Below are 19,008 nucleotides of genomic sequence, written 5' to 3' on the forward strand. Positions count from 1 at the left end.
CGCTGGGTGACCTATCGCCAGTGGGCACTTCCGTACATCAGTTCACCGTTACCGACCAGGATGACGCTATTTCCTGTTTCCATCAACGCGCCGGAGAGTGCAAAGTTTGGCATCACCAAGGTGGATACCGCTACCGGAGCTCAACGTAAGTTTGGTGACGTCATTACGTTAATGTGCAGACGTCGTTACGTTAGTTTGGTGACGGTAATACGTAAGTTTAGTGACGTTATTTTAATGATGATGATGTGTGATAGTGGTGAATCCATTAATATGGTCATGATGATTGTTATAGTGGGTTTGTTGATGAGGAGTAGGAATATAATTATCAGTATACTGCTGCAGATGCTGCTATGATGATGATGTTATGTGATGATGGTGATTGAGGAGGAGGAGGAGGAGGTGGATGTTGATGATGAGGAGGAGAAGGTGGATGAATTTTTGTTAATGCGAGTGTCAAAGAGATGCTAAAATGGTTTAAATATCGGTGACACCTTTTGCTAAGCCATCATGGTTAATTAGGTGCTTTTTTTAAAGGGTTCGACGTCAAGACGATTGCCCTGCTTGATTAAGACTCTGCTACGAGTTAAACGATCACCGTCACGTGTACTGATGCTATCAACACTGTGGCGTCATCAAGGACCATCAATATAGCCGATGACGTAAGCATAATAAAAATGAATAACTGAAAAACGATTTAATCATTTGTTAAAACATGTTTTCGAATAGGTTAATCGTTTATCGTTTATTATTTATTAATACTGTTTACTGAAGTCGATGTGAACGTTTAGCGTTTAAACTATTGACAAAAAACATGTGTTTTTGCACTGTCATAATTTTTCTCAATATACATTCTAGCACTCATTCCGTTGTAATTGGTATTCCACTGTTCGAAAAGTACGTCGGTCGGTCGCAATAGTGATACATTCGATTTTGTCCGGATTCCTCGGTTAGATAGATCTCAACAATCGTGATACATGACTATTTCCGGAATCGTCCGTAAGATAAATTTATGCAATAATCGCCTGATGATTCAAAGTTGGTCGGTCGGTCCCTAATCAATTTCTTTTCCCTTCGATATCAAGAGAACGCTTGGACTTACGATCATCAAAATGGTATGCTGGTTACATATGACGCCCTTAATTTTTAAGGCAAAAACGTCAAATGTAAATGTCACAGAAGCTTGGAAGATGAAATTCGTTCTCTATTAAAAACCTGTAAAGAAATGATTCTATGGTTTGACGTCGCGGTCCTGCATATTTTTAGAACGTCAGTGTGTTACTCTTCTGTTTTCGCTATTGCTTCAAACAGGTAATGAAGTTTCCAGATTATTAGAAGATCACAATAAACCTACATATTGCTTTAGAAACCGGTTTTTACCGGACTTCCCGCTACGCTGTCGCCGGCGCGTGCCGACGGATTGCTGACGGGGCGTCACTTCGCACGTTCAGCGTCACGGACGCCAACGACCAGAGTTTCATAACTTGCTCAATCTAGGTAAGTAATTTCTGGGATACTATATAAAAATCGTTATATTGAGTATAATCGTAAAATTCTGGAAATATCAACTATAGATTTTGTATGTAAATTGTATAATTACTATTACTTTTTATACACCCATCAAGTACACAAACAATGAAAAAAGCCCACGGGCTGTTTGTTTTTTAAGTGATTTTTTACATGTAAACTTCAACAAAAAGCTTTTGCTATTGAGACTAAACATATAAATACCAGTACAAAAAAGCAAATGGGAAAAGAACTTGACAGTAAGAAAACTTTGAAAAAGCATTAACTTTAAAGTAAACTTGTTGATATAGTGTTCTTTTGTTCAACTCATGACTGCATAAAAATAAATACCGGTATTTTCACAATTGGCGCAGTAATGTGTGCAAATAAGAAGCTTTCTTATTTATTGTGCATTAAAATCGATTAATAACCGAAACCAATAAACATCCAATTATCCTCTATGTGAGAATGCCGTGGTGTTATAGATATGGTGTCCGCCTAGCGACAGGGCGTTCATATGTGCGATACCCAATGTGGGAGTTCTCATTATATCCTCCAAAAGACACCAAGTACTGGATCTAACCAGGAATCGGACTCGATAGAGTTTGAATAACCTTAAGATTCTCGATGCATTCGAGCAACAATAAATAGGTGTAAAAGTACAGGTATCGCCTCCTTACGCCACAGGCGCCACAGGACAGCTTCTTCAACGTGGTTCCTGGCACGGCGCCGACATTTGCCATCTGGGTGAAAGCCGGCGTGAAGTTGGACGCGGCGACGTCACCTCTCCTCGTTAACGTTCAGTGCGTTGATGACAGATCGCCGGCGAATATCATAACCGAAACGTTCACGGTTCCCTTACTTGATAAGGTACCATACAAACCATTTTATTTGTCGGAATTAATTTCGTGATATTTTGTTTTAAAAATGTCTTTTCCTTGGACACGTTAATCTGTGAAAAACTGCGAAGTCCATATTATACGGTCTACTCTAATTTTCGTGGACTTCCTTTGTTCTCAATCACGCGGTTAACTGTTCAAAGAACGTTTACTGCTCCCTTACTTGAGAAGGTACTTCGAAATCATTTTTATCCTATAACCAGATGAAAATCGATACTATAACAACGATCTTATAAACTTAAGCTTTATACTATCGCTATTTTTAGATCAGATTTGGGATTTTCCAAAAAATGGAGAATACGTTTTTGTCAATTACGGAAAGATAAAATCGTCATAAAATGCGATGTTTTTATAATTATTAATGGAAAAGGGGATGAAATAATAGAATAAATAGAATATTATGTGAGTTTTGAATAAATATCAAGTTTATCATGCTCGGCTCGAACCATGGTAATTTGTGGATTTTCAATTTAGGAAGAAATGTTGAAATTAAAGCGGGTATATACGATCGTATACGATCTTGTCAAATATTTATTTATTAATATAAAATGTGTAAAAACTTATTATACATATATTTCAATATAAACTAAAATAAAAGTTAAGAAGAACATGTGTCGAAAAATGCTAAATAAGCCAGATATTTAATTCTGAAATCAAAAAAGGCTGTACAGTCGAATTCGCCAGCATGTATATCATGCATGTACGATGTGAATCTAAATTTAGTTTAACGGTTCATTTGAAATTCCTGCAGCGATATCGATTCATACGACACACGAACACTTACTAAAAAGACGAATGCATCGGTTATTGTAGGAAAATAATTACGAATTATCTTCTTCACAATCGGCTCGGGGCGCTAATTTGTATTTGCTGTATTTTATGAAATTCGTCTTAAATGTATCATTTTTCTTGCATATTGTGTGTTATTATAACATATTTGTATAAATATTTTACAATTCAGCACATATAAAAATCGTATATACCCGCTTTAATTTCGTGGATCGGTAAACCCACAAAATCAACGAACATTAACCCATTTATGCCTAACGTCTAGAAAAAAATGCCTTGGCAAACAGAGTTGACCCAGATGAAACGCCGCATGATGCGGCGTCTCATCAGGGTCTGCGCTGTTTGCTTTAATGATTTTTTGTAAGACCTATTCTAAATATAGAAATAAATATACTAGACATCCCTAATTTTGGAAATAAATTTATCCAATTTGGAAGGATGGGAGAGTCCACTACGCATAAATGGGTTAATGTATCACAAATAATAATCATTGAACTTCATTTGTCTCGCAATATTATAGTGCTCACAAAAATATTGTCCATCCGAATCTGTGACATCTTCATATTCGTTATATTGTGATATTGTTTTTTTAAAAGCCTGATATTTTAGACAAAAAATTAATACATACGTGATTTTAATCATCTGTATTTTCAAGAACATTTTTTTCTCAAAAATTGAAAATTAACATATCCTTTTTTTATAGTAACATAAATACTCAAACTCAACGAATAGTTCGCAAAATATTTCGTAAAATAAAGTTAACCCATACGAAATCAGTTTTCCTTATAGCAATAGCGAAATTTTCAACGCTATATATGGTATGGTAACATAGATTTAATGAGATACAAAATGCTCGTTATTACTTTTTTTGCGACAAAAGATTCCATGTTAATTTCACGCCACGATATACGAATATTTACCAGCGAACTCGATACTGGCTCCGGGCAGCGTCGTAATCATGAGAACTAGCACATATTTCGCAATTTAGAATATTGCTATATGTAACATTAATTTTTTTGTGTTAACTTTATTTTTCGAAATATTGTAAGAAATATTCGTTGATTTTGAGTGTTGATCGGTTTTGAACATATCCTTGTTTTTTTAAGCAAACGATGTTGCACATTCAAGCTGATTTTGTTCACAGCGGTACTATTGTACACAAACATCTTTTCACCTGTTCTCTTAGGTGACACGGTATTTCGTGTATACACATTCAATCTTTTGGAACTTAACATAGAGTTTCTTTCTGACACAAAAATGTATAGTGAAAATTGCCGGTCGCTTTTCATTTGTCAAATTGACTTCCACAACTGGTCAAGAACTTGAACGTCAAAGACATCGAACACTATAATTGATCAATTGTATACAAGAACAAAAACAATAACAACAACGACAACACCGACAACAACAACAACTACAAATACTACTTCTACTATTGATCATCTATTTATTTATATGTCATTCAGTTAACAGTTCAGATTTTGAAAACGAATGCTATACATGTTTTATATTAACCATTGACTTTAGCAATTCATTTTTTAAAGTTGAGCAATTCATTTTAAAATACTCCTCATATTTCATTAACTGTGTTTTTATGTAGAATGCTTAACATCCATCTATATAATCACATATTGCACGGATTTTACTAATAAAATACAGGTCTTTACTGTAACAAAAAAATTATGGTATTTTATATTTTTTGTAGCCTCCGACGTTCGTTACGGGAATTCCCGGCACATCTCCGTCTATTTCCGACTCGACCGTCACCGCGACGTCACTCGGTGTCTTCACCGTTACCGATCCCGACACGACATGCAGTATTACGTCATCGCTGACGTCAGTGTATGAGATCAGACCCGTGACGTCACCGGCAGATCTTCAAAAGCCGGGTATGGCGTCTTTTAATAACGGATTAAGTCTTCTCAATAATAAGTCATTTTGTGGAGCACGCTTGATAAAAGCTCGATACAGAAGTCTCAGTGGTGTATGCGAGTAAGCGCATGCATTCGATCTTACTCCGACTGTAAGTTCGTCGGTCACCAAGTGAAGCGTGTCGAGTGTACATCCGCCTCCCTAACTCAAAAAGTCTAGGTTACGCTTTGTTGTAAAAGTGTGACATCGTGAACAAGATCCTTAAAGACCACACCATTTTAAATAAATTTTAAACAACCAATATATTTTTTTTACCTTTAAACATGTCTTATTCTAGAGTTCCAAGTGTGGGTCAGTGCCGCCGTTACACAAGCGTCTATAGACTTCAATGACCAGGCGGTTCCGTTGCCGTTGACGATCACGTGTACGAATGGAAACACCGCCATCACGGGAACGTTCAACGTCAATATTGTCGACGAGGTCTGTATGGAACTGTTTTAAAAAGCAATGTTGGATGTTTTTATGGGTTCAGTGCATCTGCGTAAAGTGTCATCCCATAAGGATATTCGCCAGTGCAATCCGCATATACTACTCAGGGACGACTCTTTCCGCTTTTGTGGATTTCATTTCGTTGAACGGAAGTCTCTTCTTCGCGAAAATCTTCATTATGTGGAAAAGTGTCGTCCCTGATTAGCCTGTGCAGACTGCACTTTACGCACATGCAGTAACAGGTTGCAGAGTCAACGGCGTTTGCCGGGTTTTACACATTTTTTCTCTTGGCGACTTTAGCCTCCGGTGATATCAGTACTTCCGGCGATCGGAACGGCTATCAACGACGGTTTGCAGACGGTCGCCACAATCCTCCACACGTTCAGCGTGACAGACAGCGATGACGCCGTAAATTGCTCCGTGAGAGCACCGCAAAACGCCCGTTTTGAAGTGGTACTCGCCACTAGCCCAGGTTGTCTGTCGTCGAATTTCAATGTTGCAAAAGTGGCTAAACAGAAATGAATTTTACTTTATATGTAAAACACATTTGAAATGAATTATAAGTCAATACCGCATAGTCTCGTGTTACGATTGCAAGTTAAAATCTGGTTTTCTGGAGTAATTTTCTCGTAAGATCCAGATAGGATCCAATTGTCTTAAACTCTTCAAGAGCCGTGCTCTGGGAAAACGGAGCTTAATGCATGTGCGTAAATTGTCTTCTCTGATTAGCCTGTGCAGTTCGCATAGATTAATTAGCCACGATACTTTCAGCTTAAATATGTTTTTTAATTCCATAAAAGCCCCGTTTTTGATAGAGGGCTGGTCATATTTCACCAAGCAAGTGTCTAAAGTATACCATTTCACGAGTTTCTTTCTCCCTCCGCTACAGTAAGATTCTCCTTTCCTCCAGTAGTCAGTAAACAAACAAATTCTCATAATTACTTATTTCGGCGAGTTATTTTTTTTAACCGACCGACGAATTATGCTTGTTTTCAGCGTTCAATATCCGCGTTAAAGCGGGGGCGACGTTAGCGGCCGCCGATGGACCTCACGTCATCAACGTGGATTGTACAGACAGCGTCAACACCGTCAATCACACGTTCACACAGCCAGCCTGTATTAATACGTTAGGCAATTTTATGTTACCCGCAACCCCCCCCCCCCCCCCCCCCCGCAAACAAAGGGTTTATTTACAAGTGAACTGTTACCTATTTCACTTTAGCCGCCGACTTTTGTTGTATCATGAATGAAGCGTTCTATCACGCAATAATGTATTACGTTTATGTTTACCACTGTATTGGTATTTCACTTTAGCCGCCGACTTTTGTCTCCGGCATGCCCGGAAGTTCTGCGAGCATCTCTGACGCCACTGTCACACAGACGTTGCTCGGGAAATTCACAACTACAGACCCTGATACAACTTGCTCTGTGACGTCACCCGTCGCCTCTGCATATGAGGTCAGGAAAGTGACGTCACCGGCGAATCCTCAACAACCTGGTAGAGTAATCATTAATCATAGTGTGAACGCCTACACTTTTAAGGCTCATGAACCACCACAAGGGTACATTTAGTAATGTTCAATTGGTCATTGTCGGTTCATCGGTTCAGGAACTATATGTACTTAAAAGTACCCGGATGTTCATAAGTATACATACAAAGTACCCGTGGTACGGAAAATACATACTAAGTAAGAAAGTACCTAGGGGTATGACCGGGTGCCTTTAAGCGTATTATTTGTACACGGGGTACAGTTAAGTGAACTTAAGAGTACTTAAGAGTACACGGGGTACTTCTAAATTGTAACTGAGCCGACAAAGCAATTGAACCAATAGAAGTCTCATCGTCGACCCGTCCGTTCATTCATCTTTTAATCGCATTTATTTTGCATTAGTATGTGAGATTATAAAACATATCTCCTTCAATTTTAATGTAGCAGGGTTCGGTATAAGAAGAACTTATACTGCCTTGCATTATGAGCTAGCTTTTATAGCGACGCGGTACCGGGTTCGATCCCCGACCACATTTTAGTAAAAGAGCAGAGCTTTGATTCTGGCAATTCTTTCAAATTAAACATCGACATTCGTGACATTTCACAGATAACGTTTTATATAATATGTAATTGTTTCCTCACGAATATCCCAAGCTTGGTTAAATCGCGGTGGCAACTGAGTCTTTTCAAATTTCCTTGTAAACGGCCATCTAATCTGACAGTTTCTTCTTTTGCTATGTCTAACAATGTAGTATGACGTCATTAGTGTGTACAATATTACGTTATATATGTGTACAATATGACATCATGTATGTGTTCAGTATGAGTCATGTTAACGTCATATATGTGAATAGTGTGGATCAGCTTGACGTTATTTTTTGGTACATTATGAGTCATGTCATATATGTGTATAGTATGACGTCATATATTTGTTTAGCAGAGTTTGAAGTTTGGATCAAAATCACCGTAACTCAAGCATCTATCGACTTCAACGACCAGACCGTTCCGTTGCCGTTAACGATAAAATGTACTGACGGATACGTCGCGAATGATATCACGGGAACGTTTAACGTCAATATTGTCGACGAGGTTTGTATGGAACTGTTTGAATCAGCAATTTTTTCGTATGTATATCTATTTATGCATACCTTTCAATACCAACTCTATAAAAACAACAACAACACTTTCATGGGCGCTACGTAATTTAACATAAATGGATTTTAAACTAACATAACAGACGTGACGTGTCAAGGTCAAAGGTCAAGGACACAATTCATGCTTTTGAAAATATAATTAAGTTGGACCAATGTAGGTTTGTAAAAGGAGCAATTTCGGAAACGTTTCGGAGCACAGTATCAGCGACATGCATTAAGAAATTAAAAGTAAAAGGCACGAATTGATAGGTATGAAATTTCTGTTCAGATTTTTAATGTACTTCTTGACAGATTTTCGTATTAACGTAAAATATAATTAAATTGAATAAGTAACAAAATTATGAGATATGGGACTTTTTAAAAGCATAAACACAAAGAAAAGATAAAATAAGATCGTGCCGTGAGGATCGAACAAAAAGGAAAAACTGACTCTGTACTTCTGAATCACGAATGCTTGTGAAACTATTACGTAGTTTAAACCATATGTCGGTGACACATTGTTTTGCTTCGACTAACAGCGATTTAAACGCTTTGTAATTTTTGTACCAATAAACAAGCATATACGTTAACTATTTTAATCAAGTTGGGAGATATATCTTGCCTGTTTGAATATTATAAAAACTAACTTTTTGAATAAATGATTTTTTCATTTTTTTCATTTTTTATTTAAATCTTCATTTCGCCACTTTGAAAAAAATCATTAAATAAATCTATATTAACAATAACCATATTATCTTTCAAAATCATCAAAAAAAATTTCATGACGAGCAAGCAATCGTCATTTTGTCAGAAGATATATTTTAACGTAAAAAAAAGGAATTTCACAAGGATGTCCACTTTTCCTTTTATTAATTATATGCATCGTTCTAGAAAACTGGGCTTGTGCGTGAAGTGTTCACCCAGATAAGACTATGCAGTTCGCACAGGCTAAAAAGGGACGCTACTTACTGCCTAAACATAATTCTCGTGAAGATGAGAATTAATGTTATCGTATCTGATATGTCAGTGCGGACAGCACAGGCTAACATGTGACGACAATTGACGCGGATGCTTTAAACCCTGTTTTCCCAGATCAAGGCTCATATACGTATTGCCCATTTAAATTACAGTTAATTGTTTAACTACAGCCCCCAGTGATAACCTTACTACCCTCTACCGGAACTTCCATCAACGATGGTTTGCAGGCGGCCGCGGCGACCATCCATACGTTCAACGTCACCGACAGCGACGACGTTGTCACGTGCTCCACACGAGCGCCGGAATCCACCTTTTTTGAATTGGTAGCCGCAACTAGCCCTGGTACATGGTTTCACAATTACCCCCCTCCTTTTAATCGCTTTTTATTAACAGTGTTAACTAATTCTAGTTTGTCGGCATTAAATTTCTTGTGGTATAAACAACGACATGAAAATGAGCGGATTTTTAATTTCCAAACAAAATCATAAGTCGGACTGTGGAATCGTATATTCGTAACCAAACCACGAAATCAACGATAATTCATGAGTTTCCTTCGCATGCGCGTTGTGTAAAAATGACGTCTCTATAAAAAAGGTGGCAAAATACCCGAGCGGTTTACGAAAAACAAGGTTTTCGGTTTTTTTAGTAGCATAATAATTTTTGCCATTGCTCTTGATGATTCCAATCGGTTAAGAATATCGATACTTATTAAAGGTTTTGTTATAAAATCGGAATATGACCTTTAATACTGATTTAACAGTAATTGCTAATTAACAGAAACGTCGATCAGAGCCACCGTTTTGTTTTCTATAGTCATTTGTTTAGTGATATAAAGTTGCTTGGATTGCCTTGTCAGTATGCACTAATATGCTCTCTTTTCCTACTGAAATATAGGCCAAACGTTTTCAACACAGATTCAAACAGTTCGTTAAATTCGTGATAACTATAATGATGCGTATAATATTCACAAACAATGTCTGTAATGAAATTGAAATAAAACCACTTTTCTTTTCAGCGATCAGTATCCGCGTGAAAGCAGGAGTGACGTTGGCTGCAGCTGTCAGTCCGTACGTCATGAACGTTGATTGCACAGATGCCGTAACCGCCGTCAGTTCAACGTTCACCCAGCCAGTCCTTGATAAGGTACGTAATGTTGTTGTGGTATCGAAAACAAAATTGAGTATCCATTGATGTTTGTATAAAATTTAAGAGAATTACATAAGAATTACAAAACTGAAACATATTTGAAAATTGGTTAAACTTTAGTGAAGTTATGCCAATTTGAAAATTTAAGAAAATTGTTGTTTTTTTTTCTCCGTGAAATCTTCAAAAATACAATACAAATATCTTACATTGCTGAGCATGTTTTTCCAGCTGAAAATATGATAGTCCTTAAACATGTTATGAAGATTTACAAACATTTCATGCGCAACACTGTCAGGAGGGTAGCTATATTTTAAATTAACAGGACCTAGTTGTTCTCAGGCCTCAATAAAATGAAATTATGATTTATGTTTAGCCACCATATACAGAGCAGGTAATTACGTGATAGTCAAGATGACTACGTCCATGCCAAGACAGTTATTTTTTGGCGTCTTATACCCTTTATTACATTAATTATTTTTTAAATGACGCTCACTATTCAGCCATATCAGTAAAATGTTTTGCGTTTCATATTAAAATTCGCTTTATATCTTGACTTTACTACCCGCCGATTTCCTTAGTGGAGCTGTAATTAGGTCATCCCGCTAAGTTTTATGTTTGAGCCGAAATCTAGGAAAATGTGATCTAATGCATGTGCGTAAAGTTTCGTCACATATAAGCTTTTGCCGTCCGCACATGCTAATCGGGCACTACATTTTCGCCCCAAACTGGAATTTTGCTCAGAAGAGACGGCATTTTTAAAGAAGATTACAATAAAGGCGGAAAGTGTCTTCCTTGATTAGCCTTGTACGACACTCTACGCACGTGCGTTGAGTGGATTTTCCCAGAGCGTGATTCATGTGTTGCATTTAGGGTTTTATGCTTTCCAGTGGTTTATAGAGAAATATCAGTCAATTAAAAATGACAATGCACTGTTTAAAACAGTGAAAGTAACAGTGAAATAATATATTGTTTATATGTCGTGATGCCATTATTTTAGAGTAATTCTCCAGGTTAAATACCATAAAAGTCATTTGTAAGCATAAAATAAAATTTAATTGCTTTGCTGGAAAATCGATTTAAATTCACTCGTGATCATAGATTTGTTTATGTGATCAAGCCTGAATTAAAATCCATATTCTACCAGATCCACCAAATATCCTCTATTTCTTTTATTCCGAGTAGCCGCCTACATTTGTATCTGGGATTCCTGAGAATTCCCTTGACGTCTCAGACGACAACGTGATTGCGACGGCACTGGGAAAGTTCACAACTTCGGACCCTGATACCACGTGTCCTGTGACGTTACCTGTGACAACCGTCTATGAGATCAGAAAAGTGGCGTCACCGACCGATCCCCAGAAACCGGGTAACAATTTAGAAAAAAATAAATGGGTCGCGCTCTGTGAGAAAGGGGTTTAATGCATGTGCGGAAAGTTTCATCCCATATTAGCCTGTGCAGAATGTATCAGGAACGACACTTATCGCTTTTATGATATTTTTCGTTTAAAAAAAGTCTCTTCTTAGCAAAAATTCCAGTTAAGGCGGAAAGTGTTTGCCGGATTAGCCTATGCAGACTGCACAGGCTTATCTGGGAAGAAACTTTGCGCACATTAAACCCCATTTTCACAGAGCGGTTCGCTTAATGTTTTTTTAAGGGAGGCGCCGTAACAAACATACCACATAAGTAAACATACCACAAAAGTACACATACCACATAAGTAAACATAACACATATGTAAACATAAAGCATAAGTTAACATAACACATAACTAAACAAAACACATAAGTAAACATGACACATAGGTAAACATAGCACATACGAGCTTCGTTCTTGGAAAACGGGGCTTAATGCATCTGCGTAAAAGGTCGTCTAAGATAAGCCTGTGCATTCCGCGTACGCTCAGACGACATTTTCCGCTTTGAAATATTATTGCGTGAAGGCTGAAATCTAAAACCATAGTTTTACAGAGTTTGAAGTGTGGATCAGTAACGCCGTTACCCAGGCGTCTATCGACTTCAATGACCCGCCTGTTTCCCTTACGTTAACAATCAAGTGCACTGACAGGAACGTTCTTAATGACATCACGGGGACGCTTAACGTCAACATTGTCGACTCAGTAAGTTGCGTTCACGTTATTATAGGGTATGGGAATCCTGATGAATTGCTTGGAAAGCACTAAACTATTTGTATAAATTTAAAAACTCTTTGAAAAACGACCAGCCCTGATGGTTTAAAATGCACTTTCAAAAATCGTTATATATGTTTATTTAATCAGTGACACTTCGACTCGATTGTTTTTCACTTGAACCCATGCACGCAATTGCGCGTAAGCCTGCCGGCACACCTTTTGTGTTGTTTGCTTTGGAGTTTAACAACGTTGTGTTTGAAAAAATGAGCCTCGCTCTGAGAAGACCGGGTTAAATGCATGGGATTTTCAAAGTGTCATTCCATATTAGCATAGGCGGAAAGTGTCGTTCCTGATTGCTTGGGAAGCTCCGGCTTTCCCAGATGTTTGTTTCATATATTGGGCATGTGGTCTTTGAATATTAATAACAATTATTGACTTGACGTGTAATTTTGTCTCGCTTAAAATTCAGCGAAAACCCGTGTCGAATGGCATCTAGTAACAGAAAATATTCCAAAGTGATGACGTAATATCCTGTGAAATGATTATATTATTTGACTTCAGTCGCCGGTTTTCACCGCACTGCCTGCGACCGGAACTAACATTTCCGACGGTCTTAAGCACGCCACCGAGACCCTTCACACGTTCAGCGTCACCGATAGCGACGACGCCGTTAACTGCTCTGCAAGAGTGCCGGAAAACGCCCTTTTTGAAGTGATTGCCGGTGTCGCATCAAGTAATAAACTGGAAAAAATAATAAAAAATTAAGCCTCGTTCTTGGGAAACTGGTTTTAATGCATGTGCGCTGAATGTCGTCCCTGAAAACTGTGTTTAATGCATATGCGCTGAATGTCGTCCCTGAGCGGACCCAGGCCAACAAAGGAACGACACTTTTCGCTTTTATAGGTTGTTTTTATTTTTATGAAGTCGATTCTACACGACAATCCAGCTTAAACGGAAAATGTCGTCCCTGATTAGCCTGTGTCGACTGCACATGATAATCTGGACGACACTACGCAGATGCATTAAGCCTAGTTTTAAACGAACGAGGCTCATGAAGTTTAAGTTTTATATGATACTAATGTTTCATTGGCTTAGTCAGTTCACGTCGAGGCGCCATTTTCTACTGTATGATATCACAGTAGCGTTTTTAATCATATCGTTATGTTGCTTTTAAAGTTGCCTGATATGATTTTTATATCCGGTTAGTTACTAGATCTAGTTGTTTTATAATCAATAATATAATACTAGGGATCAACTTTTTAGTCATCTGTTTCAATAAAATGGTAAAAACGATTCAAATTTAACAAAAAACAACAACAATTTGATACTAAGATGTAATATATTTTAAGCACAAATGCCATGAAAAAAAACGTACCATACAAATGTAAAGCGCAAGTGCTAATGACGTTATGAATACATAATTTATATATTCTACCTAAAAAATCAACGTTCTAGCGATTATATTTTATTATCTGTGTTCACGGATGTATGATACACAGAAAAATAGGCTATTGTCCTATTGTTTTATAAAATATTATACTTGGCTCGAATATCCAAAGATAATATTATTATTTAAGCCTGATCTGATATATATTGCAATGCAAAAGGGCAGTAATAAATTATTATCTATACTTCTAGTAAAGATTAGTTCTGAAGTAAACGTTAAATGACGTCATAAATGTTAACAAGATGACGTCATCAAATGCATTATATAGTACAGCTAATTGTCCGCTTAGTGCTTTAGGGGTCTTTACTTGGATTTCTGCATTAGCGCTAATAACTTACATTTATAGAGATAATTGCCAAAAAATGAGTGCCAAATAATCAGAACATTTATGGATTAAGTGAGTTTAAATCAAGAACATCGGTTAAAAAACCCACAAATATGTTTGCTGTTAAATACGTGCAAACGTCGATCAGTCTTCTAAAAACCGAAGAACAAAATAAAATAAAAGCAATCATATGCTTTCTTATAATAAATCTGTTATTCAATGTTTAATTTAAATAGAAGATATTTGTTGGATTTGGTGGATTATCGATTTTAATTCACGAGTGATCATAGAAAATAATATTTTCACGAGTGGCGCAGCCACGAGTGTGCGCCACTCGTGAAAAAAAAAAATTTCTATGGTCACAAGTGAAGTAAAATCGATATTCCTCCGAATCCAACAAATTTTCTTTTTATTTTATGCTTTTTTTTTTAAAGTTTATATACATTGTTAAAGAGTTTAACTAATGAATTTCGCTGGGATAATGACGTCATTTTGTAAAAAAAATGACGTCATTTCGCAGTAAACAGTGAAAATTATCGATAGTTTTCACTGTTTAAAACAGTAAAATTATAGGTTTTACGCACTGATATTTCTCTATAAACCACCGGAAAGCATAAAATAAATGTTGTTTCTTGTCGATGCAGTAGGATTATTTTACGCAATTTTCTTAGATTAAAACATTTTTAACACTGCGTGTGGACGCGCGCTTGGAAAAGGGGGTTAAATGCATATTGTAAAAGTGTCTTCCCAGATTAGCCCGCCATTTTGCCTAAACTTTTGTAACTAAGGTGTCGACCCTGATTAGCTTGTTTGGACTGCACATGCTAATATAGGACGACACTTTACGCACATGCATTAAGCCCCGTTATCCCAGAGCGAGGCTCGTGTCAATATAACACATCGCTTGCACGTTTTCAGGGTTTACAATTAACGTAAAGGCGGGGGTAACGCTAAGAGCAGCGAACGGACCTTACGTCATCAACGTCGACTGCTCAGATGGCGACAATGACGTCACTGCGATGTTCACACAACCAGTGATTGATACGGTAGGTTGTCTAACATGCGCAAATTAACTGGATTAGCCGTAAACCGATCAAACAGTCCGGCATATACGCCTTCAATAATAGATGTTCAAGTAAATGTGGTTACACCGAAACCAAACGATACCAAACAGTCATCCCAGCTAATGTGCCTTCAATAATAGATATTCAAATGAATGTAGTTATACTAGACCCAAATGATAACAAAACAAAAAAACATATATATAAACTATACATTTGTCACTGAAAACAAATTTAAGGATGGGTAAATCGAAATGGTTTTGTTTCTTTGTTCAGGTTTTTTCTGCGTGCAACTTTTCTTCCTTTTTTTCTTGCATTTCTCTGCATTTTTTTTCAAGAAATGTATATGAGGATTACACGAATATATAACTACCAATTGTACTTTTGTTCATTACATGCTATATTGTATTGTAGTATGTATTGGTACTGTTATGATATATTAATAAATAGTATGAATCCGTGTATGTTTATATGAATTTCTGAATAAAAGGTTTAAAAAAATCATCCCGGCAAATGTTGCCTCAACAATAAATATTCCCGCCTTTGTGGTTATTCCGGAACAAAATGTGAACCGGGAGTCATCGCGGTACAAGAGTCCTCAATAATAGATATTCACATAAATGCGCTTATATTAACCAAACGAAAACCCCAAAAGGACGCCTGGCCGTTAAATTGATTTTTTTATTGTCCTTCTGTTTTGGCAGCCGCCGAGTTTTGTATCCGGGATCCCCGGAAGTTCCCCTAACGTCTCTGACTCCACTGTCACACAGATGTTACTCGGGAAGTTTATAACTACCGACCCGGATACGGTGTGTTCTGTGACGTCACCATCCACCACCGTGTATGAGATCAGAAATGTGACGTCATCGGTGAATGTTTCTCAACCAGGTGAATAATCATTAGAAACATTAGTGCTCCGTGTTTTGCATGTGAGCTTTTTTCTCTTTTTTTTGCACAACTAAAATGATAAGAATAAAGTTTCCTCGTAGCGGAGTATGAAGAATGTCGGTCTGCTCACGAACAATCTCAAATCCCAGATAAACAGATAATCACTTGATAGTAAAAGTTACGACGTTCATAATCCCAGCTATAACAGAGGGGGTAATCACTTGATAGTAAAAGTGGCGACGTTAATAATCCCAGCTATAACAGAGGGGGTAATCACTTGATAGTAAAAGTGGCGACGTTAATAATCCCAGCTATAACAGAGGGGGTAATCACTTGATAGTAAAAGTGGCGACGTTCTTGTCGAGACACTTATTTTTTGCCGCTATGGACTTCGCCATCTTGACTATCACGCGATTTCCCCCTTTGATAAGAATACGCACATATTTCTATGCAAACTCAGGATTGAGTCGTACTAACAACTCAAAAAAGCTTTTATGAACACCAATAATTAATAAATAAATAAATAAATAAATAAATAAATAAAATAAAATGAATGAATAAATAATACATTTATTAAGAAAAACACTCGAAGTTGAGTCAGATCATTGGCTTAAGTATGCTCAAGTATATTCCTGATACTAAGCTATTATAAATTTACAAAACTCTTGCTTATTGGGAGCCATTTACTATTTACGAAAGTATCGCTGTTGAAAGTTGATAAAGTCTAGTAGTGTTGTTAAGCGGTCACTTCATTGTGCTTTTTTGGGACGTGAGTACGTTACCAAATAGAAGCGCCAAAAAGGTTTCGATAGGGAGAATAAGTGAATTTTTGTCTGACGACACAACTAGGCATGTGCTTAAAGTATTGTCCTAATTTTTAGATGCATTAATCGCCCCTGATTAGCCTGTCTAGTCTAAAAGGGCTAATCCGGAACGACGATTTCCTCTTTAATGGAAGTCAGAATAGTTATATCACTTTAAGGTTGCTAACACTCTGTGTATGAATTGAACATAATATCAGTATTATTTGTTTTTAATATGATACTGTAATTGAAACAATTAAACGCTTCGATCTTTGAAAATCTTCGTTTTTCATAAGCTATTTAAAAAGTATGTGTGACAAGTGTGATTATTTGTAATTTTTTTAATGTATCTTTTTTCGATGAAATACTCTCGTTATGCGCACAAGCAAATGATTTTTTGTGCTGTTTAATTCCTAGAATTTGAACTCAGGATCTCTAGCACCGTGACTGAAGCTGCCATCGACTTCAACGACCAGGCCGTGCCGTTGACGTTAACGATACGGTGTACTAACGGCAACCCCGTCAACGTCATCACCGGGACTTTCAACGTCAATATCGTTGATGAGGTACGTCTGTAGGATACCGGAATAGTGGTTGACCTTAAAATGACTTTTTCATTCAAAGTTTGGTTAAATGACGGTTTTCAAAATAATTGTTATAGATTCTAAGAAGAATTTTACTATATGTTTAAAGGAGATATTGTTTCATTTATGGCTATTCATCACGCGTAAATTAAAAAATAATAACAGATTTTGTAACGCTTTTTTTTCTCGAGAATGCACAAAAACTTATCAAAAAAGCGTTTTTCTTCTCATATTTTCTTCAGCAAGCCTAACAAAGTGGTAACGCTTCATCTTTTGCTTCCAGAGGTCTCTTTATTTAATCTCGGGGAAAGCAATAAACGGTTATAAACCATTTTGCAATTGTAAATTAAATTTATTTTAAAATCCATTTCCTCGTAGGACCCAGTTCTAACGTCGTTTCCTACAACGTCATATCAGTTCCTAGAAAACACTTCCGTCTCCGCTCTGGAGCTAAACTCATTCAGCCTTAAAGATTCTGATGACGTCATATCTGCTTGATGTCATCTGTCAAATCTGAAAATCAACGTCAAAGGTCAAACGTTATAAAAATAAAAATATAAATATATAGTAAATAAATAAATAAATAAATAATTAAAAGTAAATAAATATAAAGATATAAAGATTCGCAAACAATCGATGAATGTTTTTTATTTGTTTGTTTTTTTCCATTAATCTTCGTTTGAATTCTGCAAAAGAAATTAAACAAGATGGTGTCACTACCCTGCGGGTGTTTTGTTTTTTCAACATTCAGTGTCGGTCTTATTGCGTTAAAGCAGGCATGAAAACGTGATACAATTTATATGAACAATCGCTTGTTTTTTTCCCTTCTTTTAGCGTTTCAGATTTGGTACAAGGGACGCCCGCGGGCGTCCTTGAACTATGACGTCACGCCCGTTCATAACATCGGGATTATTTGCGACGACGGCAAAGTCTTTAGCGCGAGATATTATTACGCAGTGGATCTGGAAAACAACGTAAGTAATCCAAGACGAAGAACAGCCCAACTGTATGTCTCTCATGGATTATACTTGGTATACTAACAAAGAGGAAATTACGCCCCTCCCATTTTCCACCATTGATCAAAGGTAATTTCACTGTAACTTAAAATAAAACAAAGCCTAATAGTGTTTTTATAAATTAAAAAAGTACGACAGGAATTATCGAGTAAAGAAAACGTCGCGCTATATGCATGTCGGTCAATCTGTATCCAACCATATACATCTGTCATATTCAACCGTCATGTTAAATGTTCAGTATTACTGTCTCTTCACAAATATCATAATTACACAACATTATTCGAATCTGAAACAATTTATTTTAATTTTGTCAATTTCCCAAAACGTAAAAAGGTCCCTTTAAACCCCGTTTTCTAATCGAACCAGCTCATTTCATTAAATGTGACTTGTTCTGAGAAAATCGGGCTTAATCAAGTTAATGCATGTGCGTAAAGTGTCGTCACAGATTGGCCTGTG

At 36.9% G+C, this 19,008-nt stretch overlaps 1 protein-coding gene across 1 annotated transcript; it reads left to right on the forward strand.

Moving 5' to 3' along the window:
- Window positions 1–372: 372 nt before the first annotated feature.
- Window positions 373–17,530, forward strand: LOC127865243 (serine-rich adhesin for platelets-like). The gene is made up of 15 exons (XM_052405284.1): window positions 373–426; window positions 2,191–2,373; window positions 4,897–5,164; window positions 5,401–5,543; window positions 5,853–5,960; window positions 6,867–7,050; window positions 7,983–8,131; window positions 9,324–9,495; window positions 10,169–10,296; window positions 11,482–11,665; window positions 12,268–12,416; window positions 12,990–13,161; window positions 15,119–15,246; window positions 15,966–16,149; window positions 17,370–17,530. Exons 1-15 carry the CDS (start codon window positions 373–375, stop codon window positions 17,528–17,530), a joined length of 2,367 nt encoding a protein of 788 aa, XP_052261244.1.
- The last annotated feature ends 1,478 nt before the right edge of the window (window positions 17,531–19,008 follow it).

The sequence above is a fragment of the Dreissena polymorpha genome, chromosome 1, assembly GCF_020536995.1.
Source record: "Dreissena polymorpha isolate Duluth1 chromosome 1, UMN_Dpol_1.0, whole genome shotgun sequence".
In the NCBI taxonomy this organism is placed as follows: Eukaryota; Metazoa; Mollusca; class Bivalvia; order Myida; family Dreissenidae; genus Dreissena; species Dreissena polymorpha.

Bases quoted from the DNA above. Each gene is read 5' to 3' on its own strand.
- LOC127865243 (XM_052405284.1), top strand. From the start codon at position 373: ATGGTGATTGAGGAGGAGGAGGAGGAGGTGGATGTTGATGATGAGGAG. The intron at 10,297-11,481 runs GTACGTAATGTT...TATTCCGAGTAG, and splicing joins CCCAGCCAGTCCTTGATAAG to CCGCCTACATTTGTATCTGG. The intron at 15,247-15,965 runs GTAGGTTGTCTA...CTGTTTTGGCAG, and splicing joins CACAACCAGTGATTGATACG to CCGCCGAGTTTTGTATCCGG.